At 45.8% G+C, this 13,094-nt stretch overlaps 1 protein-coding gene across 1 annotated transcript in view; it reads left to right on the forward strand.

The window, feature by feature from the left end:
- The window catches only part of LOC120020369 (voltage-dependent calcium channel subunit alpha-2/delta-2-like), a 298,389-nt gene that overhangs the window by 167,307 nt on the left and 117,988 nt on the right, over positions 1–13,094 (forward strand). The window contains exon 4 of the mRNA XM_038963972.1: positions 3,746–3,805. Coding sequence (XP_038819900.1) covers positions 3,746–3,805 — 60 coding nt within the window. The remainder of the gene's footprint in view (positions 1–3,745; positions 3,806–13,094) is intronic.

Genomic DNA, 13,094 nt, shown 5'->3' on the forward strand with positions numbered 1-13,094 from the left:
GAGACATTAAAGCAGTGATATTGAAACTGCTGGACTGTGCTGTGTCTCAGTAGTTAGACTGGGTCCATGTCTCTGTACTGTGTGGGCCGGCCTGTGCTGTACTGTACTGTTCTGTACTGTTCTGATCTCACTATGCTCATCCAGTTGCACTAAGTGGCTTGGCTCCAGCCTCCAACATAGATTATATACCCCCCGTCCGTCTCTCAGTCTGATTCATGGTCTGTTTGCGTGGGAAATCTTAATTGGGCATGGGACACAAGCTAAGGCTTGATCACCCTTTAGCTGGCCACCTTTGATGAGGGTGTTTAGTGATTAAAGGCCGAAACACCCACTGATTCGAAGGCACACTACTGAGGATGTGTCCCAAAATTGACATCTTAACCCAGTCTAAGAAATAAACCTCCCATGCCACTCTGTCAACATCACGGCAAATCTCATGTGAGTGCATACCATCTATTGGCACAATGGACAGTTTTAACATCTCGTCCCGTGTTTTATGATTCTGTGTAGCCCATTCATCTGAGCCAACACATAGTAAGGAGAGACACATGAAGACACATGGCTGTTTTGGAGCAGGGAGGTACTACTTTAAGCTGCTAGAGGAGAGATACGGCCCAGAGACATGGAGCCTTACTGGGGGACTGTAAAAACACAATACTGAGGAAGAAGCCAGAGAAACAGACGACTGAGGAAGAAGCCAGAGAAACAGACGACTGAGGAAGAAGCCAGAGAAACAGATTACTGAGGAAGAAGCCAGAGAAACAGACGACTGAGGAAGAAGCCAGAGAAACAGACGACTGAGGAAGAAGCCAGAGAAACACACGACTGAGGAAGAAGCCAGAGAAACACACGACTGAGGAAGAAGCCAGAGAAACACACGACTGAGGAAGAAGCCAGAGAAACACACGACTGAGGAAGAAGCCAGAGAAACAGACGACTGAGGAAGAAGCCAGAGAAACAGACGACTGAGGAAGAAGCCAGAGAAACACACGACTGAGGAAGAAGCCAGAGAAACACACGACTGAGGAAGAAGCCAGAGAAACAGACGACTGAGGAAGAAGCCAGAGAAACAGACGACTGAGGAAGAAGCCAGAGAAACAGACGACTGAGGAAGAAGCCAGAGAAACAGACGACTGAGGAAGAAGCCAGAGAAACACACGACTGAGGAAGAAGCCAGAGAAACAGATGACTGAGGAAGAAGCCAGAGAAACAGACGACTGAGGAAGAAGCCAGAGAAACAGATGACTGAGGAAGAAGCCAGAGAAACACACGACTGAGGAAGAAGCCAGAGAAACAGATGACTGAGGAAGAAGCCAGAGAAACAGATGACTGAGGAAGAAGCCAGAGAAACAGACAACTGAGGAAGAAGCCAGAGAAACAGATGACTGAGGAAGAAGACAGATCATCAGGAAGGAAGGACAGAGAATGAGGGAGGAACCATTCTTCATATGCAGTGTCATGGACATGGACACTACATTTGTATTTCCTCATTCATCATGATTCATGTCCTCTTCTCCTTTTTTATAATTTTCGTCTCCTTGAAGAGACGTCACAGATAGACAGACACGTATTGACAGACTACCATCGTTTGGCATTGAAAGGTCTCACTTTGGAAAAACAACAACTTGTAAAGGCTTTATATCTTCATAAGCATTCACAAATCATTTATATGCAAAGTCATACTATACATGAAGGGTGAGACAAAAGGTTCTCACTTTGCCATATGTGGCATATAGGGCTAACCCTTTAGCCATATGTTCAGTTCTCAGGCCAATTCAGAGCAGTGTAGAATCTGGAGTTAATTGTTTAGCCAGCAGCACACTCCACTGTTGATCGCTAATTGAAAACTGTTGGATTACGAACACTCAAGAGTGCCCTTTAGCTAGGTTGACCCCTCCGTTGTATACACAACGCCACACTGTCACAAAACTGAGGACGTTTCCTTCAATGAACTTTGTGGCGATCATTTCATTAGACTAATTAGCTCTGCTGTATGTGTCATTGTTTCAGTGGTTCACCTCATTAGTAGTGACTGAATAAAATCTACATTTCATTGTTTCTTAATATAATCCTCATTCAGGTGATTAAGACCCTTATGATCCTGGCATTCAGCTATTGTTTCACTAACAAGGTTAGTGATATCATAAACGGAGTAGGAGGGGCTAGGTCTGGCTAGCTGTGAGTGGGAGGGTCTTAGTGATGGGGGACTCGGGGGGATGGACCTTCAGACAGAAATAGGACACTTCTCTCTCTAACAAGAGTTTATCACTTTCCTTTCTTTAGGAGAGAAAAAAATGTGCTTGGGGAATGTGGTCCCTTTGATGTTGTACCAGAAATGAAAGTCCACTTAGTGGGAGTCTAAATAGGGTTTGTCATTTTCAAGCCCAGGGACTGTGTGGCTGGCTGGCTGACTGGCTGACTGGCTGGCTGACTGGCTGGGTGGATGACTGGTTGGCTGATTGACTGACTGGCTGGCTGGTTGACTGGCTGACTGGCTGGCTGACTGGCTGGTTGACTGGCTGACTGGCTGGCTGACTGGCTGACTGGCTGGTTGACTGGCTGACTGGCTGGTTGACTGGCTGACTGGCTGGTTGACTGGCTGACTGGCTGGTTGACTGGCTGACTGGTTGGCTGATTGACTGACTGGCTGGCTGGTTGACTGGTTGACTGGCTGACTGGCTGGTTGACTGGCTGACTGACTGGTTGACTGGCTGACTGGCTGGTTGACTGGCTGACTGGCTGGTTGACTGGCTGACTGGTTGGCTGATTGACTGACTGGCTGGCTGGTTGACTGGTTGACTGGCTGACTGGCTGGCTGACTGGCTGACTGGCTGGTTGACTGGCTGACTGGCTGGTTGACTGGCTGACTGGCTGGTTGACTGGCTGACTGGCTGGCTGACTGGCTGATAGGGGATGCAAACCAGATATTTCCCTAGGGGGTTGAAGTGGGAGCAGAGAGGAAACCTAGACACAGTACTGAGGCATGGTACCATGCAGACACACAGGGAAGAGACTGTCTCTTTAGAGACTCACTCTATTTTGCCATTGGGCGACGAGATATTGTGTGTCGCCCATAAGCCTCTACACATAGACAGTAATACTCCATGTTATAATCCCTGTGCAATTAATTATGTCAGACCTATATTATAACTATTAATAGTTAGGAACCAAAATGCGAAAAACGTGCCGAGAATACGAAAATAAAGCGAGCAACATTGCACGGAACCCCTTTAGCCACGAAAAGGCATTTGACAAACATTCCTTGTCCGTTTGGTTTGGTAAAGTGACATTTTATTCAACATGTTCATGTTATTCAATGGCCCTCACCTTCTCCACTCCAAATGCTAACTGTATTACCCCTTGGAATAACACCGTTGTAATCACAGTTTATTTCCAACACACTATAGCTAACCTAAATGTGTCTGGCACCATTTTGCTACAGTACATGGTTTGAAATTGTAGTCATTTAGCTTGCGCCTTACAGAAATGAAATTCCCCCGACAGTGAGGAGAAATGTGTAAGCCCATTGAGGAGCATGCTGAGCTTGGCACCAGTCACTGCCTCTAGAATTATACAGTCTATGAACAGCACTTAGTTCACTTAGTGTTTTCCCTCGAGAACAGGTTGGCACACACACACAACCACACACTCTGACACCTACCCACTGAACCAGAGGAGCCTTTAACCCTGACCTCTATATTGACCCTTGACCCTGACCTCTGCTTCATGTGTGTTTCCTGTATAGAGGCTGGCCAGGGAGGCGGAGCAGCTGCAGACAGATTTTCCCTGGCTGGACAGTATCAAGGTAAAGTTAGAACCTCCCTCTCTCTCTTTTCTCTCTCGCGCACTCTCTCTCTCTTTCTTTTCTCTCTCTCGCACTCTCACCATTTCATCCATATTTCTACCCATCTCTCTTCCTCTATCTGTCTCTTCATATTTACATTTATCCACCAAAGTAACACAACCTGTATTTTGTTGTCTTTTAAATGTCAATGCTATCAGTATTACAGACACATGTACACACTCACATGCACCACCCAGAATGAAGATGTGTTATGTGTGTTTGAGCATTTGATAATGTCCCACGGCCTATTTCTACATAATGGTGAATCTGTGTTGTGCATGTAAGGCCAAAGCAGGTTGAACTTTGCATTTTCCAACACCTGACCTTTAAAACAGCAGAACACCACTCCCTGTTAATGTCTACATCTCAGAACTTTCAGTATTACTTGGCTTGTGTTTTGTGTGTGTTTGGTGCGTGTTTTTGGTGCGTTTGTGTGTGTATCTGTATGTGTCTGTTTGTGTGTGTGCTCCACTCACTCTCAGATTTACAAACACACAGATGCCCCGTATATACACACACACACACTCAATCTCACACCCATCACAAGATACAACAGCGGGGAGTGTGTGTGTATCTTCTGTCTCCAGGGAGACGAGCTAGCTGTCATGGTACACTTCCCACAAATAGATTTTTAACCCCGCGCCTCCCAGGGGATATTTGAGAATAGGCTTTAACTGATTTTAAACAAATTATTATGAGCCATACTTCCCAGCAAAGTCCATTTGTATTCATGGTCGCTTACACTGAAGCCGAAGTTTGGGGGTGACAGTGCCTGCACCTCTCTCCACCCGCTGTTCCCACCGACCCAGGGTGGTTCTGTCTGTCAGTGCATCTGTCCCCTTCGCTCAGGGCCGGGCAGGACTGATGCCTTCATCTATGTCTGCCTGTGGCCAGCTGGTCAGCTTTAATGTTGCTCAATCGGATGTGTACCCATGCAGGCAGTTGCATTTGGGTCACAGTGCCCTCACACAGCACACCTGTTCATAGGTAACTGCATTCAATATGGTTTCACTGTCTCTTCAAGTGGCAAAGCCAGCTCTCTCCCTTTCCCACTCATTTCCCCTCTTCCTCTCTTTCTCTCTCTCTCTCCCATTATCTCTCTACCTCATCCCTCTCTCTCTCTCCTTCTGTCTGACCCTCACCCCTTCCCCTCTCCCTCTCTCTCTCTCCTTCTGTCTGACCCTCACCCCTTTCCCTCGCTCTCTCTCTCCTTCTGTCTGACCCTCACCCCTCCCCCTCATCCCTCTCTCTCTCTCTCCTTCTGTCTGACCCTCACCCCTTCCCCTCATCCCTCTCGCTCTCTCCTTCTGTCTGACCCTCACCCCTTCCCCTCTCCCTCTCTCTCTCTCTCTCTCCTTCTGTCTGACCCTCACCCCTTCCCCCCCCCCTCTCTCTCTCTCTCTCTCTCTCCTTCTGTCTGACCCTCACCCCTTCCCCTCATCCCTCCCTCTCTCTCTCCTTCTGTCTGACCCTCACCCCTTCCCCTCATCCCTCTCTCTCTCTCTCCTTCTGTTTGACCCTCACCCCTTCCCCTCTCTCTCTCTCTCTCTCTCTCTCTCCTTCTGTCTGACCCTCACCCCTTCCCCTCATCCCTCCCTCTCTCTCTCTCTCCTTCTGTCTGACCCTCACCCCTTCCCCTCATCCTTCTCTCTCTCTCTCCTTCTGTTTGACCCTCACCCCTTCCCCTCTCTCTCTCTCTCTCTCTCTCCTTCTGTCTGACCCTCACCCCTTCCCCTCATCCCTCCCTCTCTCTCTCTCTCCTTCTGTCTGACCCTCACCCCTTCCCCTCATCCCTCCCTCTCTCTCTCTCTCTCTCCTTCTGTCTGACCCTCACCCCTTCCCCTCTCCATCTCTCTCTCTCTCCTTCTGTCTGACCCTCACCCCTTCCCCTCATCCCTCCCTCTCTCTCTCCTTCTGTCTGACCCTCACCCCTTCCCCTCACCCTCACCCTCTCTCTCTCTCTCCTTCTGTCTGACCCTCACCCCTTCCCCTCTCCCTCTCTCTCTCTCTCTCTCCTTCTGTCTGACCCTCACCCCTTCCCCTCATCCCTCCCCCTCTCTCTCTCTCCTTCTGTCTGACCCTCACCCCTTCCCCTCTCCCTCTCTCTCTCTCTCCTTCTGTCTGGCCCTCACCCCTTCCCCTCATCCCTCCCTCTCTCTCTCTCTCCTTCTGTCTGACCCTCACCCCTTCCCCTCTCCCTCTCCCTCTCTCTCTCTCTCCTTCTGTCTGACCCTCACCCCTTCCCCTCATTCTTCCCTCTCTCTCTCTCTCCTTCTGTCTGACCCTCACCCCTTCCCCTCCTTCCACCTTTTTTGCTTATCTGTCCATGTCTTTAATCAGCCATGAAAACAGTTAGAAAATATCATATTGTTGCAAATACTGCAAATGAATCCTAATGGTGCTACTCCATTAATAATGTATTGGAGCTGATTTCATTTGCCTTTATAATTAGAGCAGGTAATGAATCTCGGCAGGAGCGACTGTGAAGCCATTAAAGAAAACTTGTTGGGAGGGGGAGGGAAGGGAGGGTGGGGAGAGGCAGATATGCTTGTAGATTTTGTGCTTTTCTAATTTCCTTTTGGGTGAACACTCGACTGAGTGACACTGTAATTAGATTAGGGGGGCATGATCTTTTGGCATATTAGGAACAGCACAGAGCATCTTAAACTAACCCGGTGGAGCAAGCTGTCAGACTCCGAGAGAAAGGTGTTTATGTAAGACAGACAGTAGAATTTGTGTTTGTCTATGTGTATGGGAGTGTGTGTGTGTGTGAGTGTGTGTGTGTGAGTGTGTGTGTGTGTGTGTGTGTGTGTGTGTGTGTGTGTGTGTGTGTGTGTGTGTGTGTGTGTGTGTGTGTGTGTGTGTGTGTGTGTGTGTGTGTGTGTGTGTGTGTGTGTGTGTGTGTGTTCCCTACCTGGCCTGGCCCATCTTCTATGTTCAATAACACCGGAGACATCATACGACACAATGATATGGCTGTTCCCTCTTCCTCTGCACTGCTGCTGTTGCATCTGTTACCATAACGACAGACCTTCTTTCTTCCTATTGTAACTATGACGATGGTGCCTGGGTTGGTAATATGATCACCCCGATGGTCCAACATTTTGACCGTTGGACTGTTGGTGGTCATAACACCTGTTGTGATGGTCGTTCAGGGTTTTAAATCCATTGGAATTAAATGGTGTGTGAAATAGACATTAAAGTGTTTGATTGCTCCTGATTTCTCAAGATCATAGGTCATCCTATCTCAGCTCTGTCAGGGTCTCTTTCCAGACCATTAATTTTATTGTATTGTCTCTGGATGCATTCTCTTGGGTCTCTGCTTTTTAGTAGCAGGGCCCCAGGGCTAATGACTACAAGAACCAGCCCCTAAATCATTTCACATTACAGTAATTTATACAGTTGAAGTCGGAAGTTTGCATACACTTTAGCCAAATAAATTTAAACTCAGTTTTTCACAATTTCTGACATTTAATCCTAGTAAAAAGTCCCTGTCTTAGGTCAGTTAGGATTACCACTTTATTTTAAGAATGTGAAATGTCAGAATAATTGTAGAGAGTGATTTATTTAAGCTTTTATTTCTTTCATCACATTCCCAGTGGGTCAGAAGTTTACATACACTCAATTAGTATTTGGTAGCATTGCCTTTAAATTGTTTAACTTGGGTCAAATGTTTCAGGTAGCCTTCCACAAGCTTCCCACAATAAGTTGGGTGAATTTTGGCCCATTCCTCCTGACAGAGCTGGTGTAACTGAGTCAGGTTTGGTGGCCTCCTTGCTCGCACACCCTTTTTCAGTTCTGCCCACAAATTTTATATAGGATTGAGGTCAGGGCTTTGTGATGGCCACTCCAATACCTTGACCTTGTTGTCTTTAAGCCATTTTGCCACAACTTTGGATGTATGCTACCAAGCTTTAACTTCCTGACTGATGTCTTGAGATGTTGCTTGACTATATCCACATCATTTTCCTCCCTCATGATGCCATCTATTTTGTGAAGTGCACCAGTCTCTCCTGCAGCAAGCACCCCACAACATGATGCTGCCACCCCCGTGCTTCACGGTTAGGATGGTATTCTTCGGCTTGCAAGCCTCCCCCTTTTCCTCCAAACACAACGATGGTCATTATGGCAAAACAGTTCTATTTATGTTTCATCAGACCAGAGGACATTTCTCCAAAAAGTACGATCTTTGTTCCCGTGTGCAGTTGCAAACCGTAGTCTGGCTTTTTTATGGCAGTTTTGGAGCAGTGTCTTCTTCTTTGCTGAGTGGCCTTTCAGGTTATGTCGATATAAGACTCATTTTACTGTGGATATAGATACTTTTGTACCTGTTTCCTCCAGCATCTTCACAAGGTCCTTTGCTGTTGTTCTGGGATTGATTTGCACTTTTCGCACCAAAGTCCGTTCATCTCTAGGAGACAGAACGCGTCTCCGACCTGAGCGGTATGATGGCTGCGTGGTCCCATGGTGTTTATACTTGCGTACTATTGTTTGTACAGATGAACGTGGTACCTTCAGGGGTTTAGAAATTGCTCCCAAGGATGAACCAGACTTGTGGAGGTCTACATTTTTTTTCTGAGGTCTCGGCTGATTTCTTTTTGATTTTCCCATGATGTCAAGCAAAGAGGCACTGAGTTTGAAGGTAGGCCTTGAAATACATTCACAGGTACACTTCCAATTGACTCAAATGATGTCAATTAGCCTATCAGAAGCTTCTAAAGCCATGACATAATTTTCTGGATTTTTCCAAGCTGTTTAAAGGCACACTCAATTTAGTGTACGTACATTTCTGATCCACTGGAATTGTGATACAGTGAATTATAATTGAAATACTCTGTCTGTAAACAATTGTTGGAAAAATGACTTGTGTCATGCACAAAGTAGATGTCCTAACTGACTTGCCAAAACTATAGTTTGTTACCAAGAAATTTGTTGAGTGGTTGAAAAACGAGATTTAATGACTCCAACCTAAGTTAATGTAACTTCCGACTTCAACTGTATATATACATACACACACTACTGTTCAAAAGTTTGTTGTCACTCAGAAATGGCCTTGTTTTTGAAAGAAATCAAATGTTTTGTCCATTAAAATAACATCAAATTGATCAGAAATACAGTGTAGACATTGTTAATGTTGTAAATGACTATTGTAGCTGGAAATGGCAGAATTTTTATATAATATCTACATAGGCGTACAGAGGCCCATTGTAAGCAACCATTTTATCTGCTATGACTTATTAAAGGAAATTATCATGACACTAGGTGAGACCTAAATGCAGACACAGGAGGCAGATGGTTGGAGTTTAAGATGTTTAATAAATCCAAAGGGTTAGGCAAGAGAATGGTCATGGACAGGCAAAAGGTCAAAACCAGATCAGAGTCCAGGAGGTACAGAGTGGCAGACAGGCTCGAGGTCAGGGCAGGCAGAATGGTCAGGCAGGCGGGTACAGAGTCCAAAACAGGCAAGGGTCAAAACCGGGAGGACTAGAAAAAGGAGAAAATGCAAAGCAGGAAAACGTGAAAAACCGCTGGTAGGCTTTGACATATAAGGCAAACTGGCACAGAGAGACAGGAAACACAGGGATAAATACACTGGCACAGAGAGACAGGAAACACAGGGATAAATACACTGGCACAGAGAGACAGGAAACACAGGGATAAATACACTGGCACAGAGAGACAGGAAACACAGTGATAAATACACTGGCATAGAGAGACAGGAAACACAGTGATAAATACACTGGCATAGAGAGACAGGAAACACAGTGATAAATACACTGGCATAGAGAGACAGGAAACACAGTGATAAATACACTGGCATAGAGAGACAGGAAACACAGTGATAAATACACTGGCACAGAGAGACAGGAAACACAGTGATAAATACACTGGCATAGAGAGACAGGAAACACAGTGATAAATACACTGGCATAGAGAGACAGGAAACACAGTGATAAATACACTGGGGAAAACAAGCGACACCTGGAGGGGGTGGAGACAATAAAGAGGTGAAACTGATCAGGGTGTGACAGCAATATTGTTGACCATTCATGCCATTGAATAACATATAAGATATTTTATAGCATTTTTACATCTGGAAGATACAATGTTGCTATGACTACAAGGCGCTCTTTGTAGAATAACTCCAGTATCAAAACTGCTTGCCAGCTCCTAATATTATTATTTAAAAAAAATATATGTTTACGACCAGATCAGCTTTAAAACCGTAACTCTGTTTATTATCTCTTTCATGAGATACAGAAAGGTGTTTGCATCATCTCTTGTTTTGTTACTTTATTATTATCTTTATTTCATATTCAATACCACCATTAGTAATGCAACGATGCAAGAGAGCACTTACTTGTCAATCACAGGCATAAAGTACAGTAGTTTACCTGTTAATACCACTATTAGTATCAAAAACCAGTGGAGTACTTACGCAGCTGTACTGTATGATAATATCAATGAATCTACAAGGCCTGGTCCTAGACACATGACACATGACATGATGATCTCTGGAGTGGGTTGTCGATCTGATGTGTAAGACATAGGGACATGGTGGAAAGAGACTGGGGGATAGAAGACATCCACTTTCCATCAGAATGTGATGTGGCAGCTGCTGTACGTTTGAAATGCATTAGCGCTAATAGCTGTATCGTTAAGGGAGAGAGAGAGACTGATGAGTTACCATGGAGAAACAGGGGGAGAGGGGTGAGTTACTATGGAGAAACGGGGGAGAGAGGGAGAGAGAGAAGGTGAGGGCGTGTGGGAGCGAGGAAGGTTTGATAGAGAGAGAGAGAAAAGGAGGAGGAGATAGGCACAGAGAGAAGGTGAGGGCGTGTGGGAGCGAGGAAGGTTTGATAGAGAGAGAGAGAAAAGGAGGAGGAGATAGGCACAGAGAGAAGGTGAGGGCGTGTGGGAGCGAGGAAGGTTTGATAGAGAGAGAGAGAAAAGGAGGAGGAGATAGGCACAGAGAGAAGGTGAGGGCGTGTGGGAGCGAGGAAGGTTTGATAGAGAGAGAGAGAAAAGGAGGAGGAGATAGGCACAGAGAGAAGGTGAGGGCGTGTGGGAGCGAGGAAGGTTTGATAGACAGAGAGAGAAAAGGAGGAGGAGATAGGCACAGAGAGAAGGTGAGGGCGTGTGGGAGCGAGGAAGGTTTGATAGAGAGAGAGAGAAAAGGAGGAGAAAAGGCACAGAGAGAAGGAGCCGTCTACCACGCTTCTATCACCCTCTAATAAATGAAGCATTTCATCATGGGCCATGAAAGTGTGTGTGTGTGTGTGTGTGTGTGTGTGTGTGTGTGTGTGTGTGTGTGTGTGTGTGTGTGTGTAGTGTGTGTAGTGTGTGTAGTGTGTGTAGTGTGTGTAGTGTGTGTAGTGTGCGTGCGTGCGTGCGTGCGTGCGTGCGTGCGTGCGTGCGTGCGTGCGTGCGTGCGTGTGTGTGACAGGGTTATACTGAATAAAGAAACCTGTTTCTCAGTATTCGTAGCATATGCTTTTCTGATTGTATGTGATTGTTTTGGGGGGTTTTTTTTATCTCAAAGCTCCCACATTTGAGATAAACAGGATTTTAAAAATTGTTCCTTTCACTGGTTAGGTGCACTTGTGACAGTGACATGATCCAGCCACATTAGTAGAGTTCCCTCAGTGAGCCTGACCTCTAGTGGCGGGGGTAAGAGTTGACACTCCGATTTGTTGCACTGACCATGCCAACCCTTCTTATAATGCGTCTATTTCAGATAATTGGCCCTTCAGAGGAAATTACGGAAAATTATTGTGGCGGGCGAATGGCTCTATCAGCCTGGCCCTCGGAGCAGAGCGACGCGAGCGGCTCCCTTAACCACAGAATACATTAGTTTTATGAGGGCCGTCTTCAAGGGACCACAATCAGGTGAAATAGACGGACACCAAAGGACGCCTCACTGGGATTCTGTTTCTTCTCTTATTTCACCCACATTTTTATTGTTCTTCTTTTCTGTCTTAGTTTTATTTTGTATTTATATGTTCATCTATGGACAGATTGGGGGAGACAGGAATTCAACGGTCTATGCAATAAATGTTTTTTGTTTCATGTTTTAGAAGAAGTATTTGGTTCTTTTTGAAATAGGATTGTTTTCCCTACTCACATATGATGAGTGTAACTCACATTACCTTGAGGTGTTAGATGGCGAACAGGCGGATCGTTACGTTTAGTAGGCCAGGGCAGCATACTGCACTAAGTCTGCTACTAAATAAATACTCTCTATAATATTTGAATGTCTATTTCTATGGTTGAATGGGATGTTTTTCTCCCTAGTAATTCTAGCGTCTTATATCACTTCCTCCTTTTGTATATCAAATAATCTACATTCCCCCATTCTCAGTGACTGCAGAGGCTCTGTCTGAGTTGGGTCAGTTTTTCCTGTTTCAGCACATATGTGAGCCAGTACCAAACCCTTTAAATAGGGTCTCCATAGCAGGAGCTACAGAGAGCGGGAGGAAGAGTAGGAGGGAGGAGGGGAGTGTGGCTATTGGAGCACTTTTTAAATATACAGTATGTTTTTTTGAACACTGATAAGCATAAACACATTGCATAATCACAAATAAACTGCTTCTATTTTCTTTGTGAGCGTCCCCCCCTCGCCCTTCTCTTTCCTGTGGCCGTGCTGAGACAGAGGCAGAGTGCTAGCAGGCTGCCGAGCGCGTAATGGAACTTCTAAACAGCGTTCTGTTATCGCTGAATCCCGCGCCATGGAACACTTTTCCATCTTTTCACCACTTGAGGGAAAGGAATGAAAGGAAGGGGGTAGGAGGACGGGAGAAAATCCATCACAATATACAATTTAGCGTTGCCGCCTCCGTATCAAGCGTATCTGATGGTCTGGATGCCTCAGCAGAGAGACATAGACTGGACCCAGTCTTGTTACTATACACAACATTGAACCGTGTGTGTGTGTGTGTGTGTGTGTGTGTGTGTGTGTGTGTGTGTGTGTGTGTGTGTGTGTGTGTGTGTGTGTGTGTGTGTGTGTGTGTGTGTGTGTGTGTGTGTTTACATGTGAGTGTGTGAGTGCAATTGCACATGTGTGAGAATACTGTAACCTTGACTACAAGCTTGTACTTTGCACTCATGTGAAACTCATGGATAATATGTACCAATTGGTCAAGCAACTGGAAGAGTTGGATCATTGCTCATTTAGTAATATGGCACTCCATAGCCACTTCAAACATCAATCTGGATCATCACCGGTCCAATTCTTCTACACCTCTTCCTG

The sequence above is a fragment of the Salvelinus namaycush genome, chromosome 2, assembly GCF_016432855.1.
Source record: "Salvelinus namaycush isolate Seneca chromosome 2, SaNama_1.0, whole genome shotgun sequence".
NCBI classification, from domain to species: domain Eukaryota; kingdom Metazoa; phylum Chordata; class Actinopteri; order Salmoniformes; family Salmonidae; genus Salvelinus; species Salvelinus namaycush.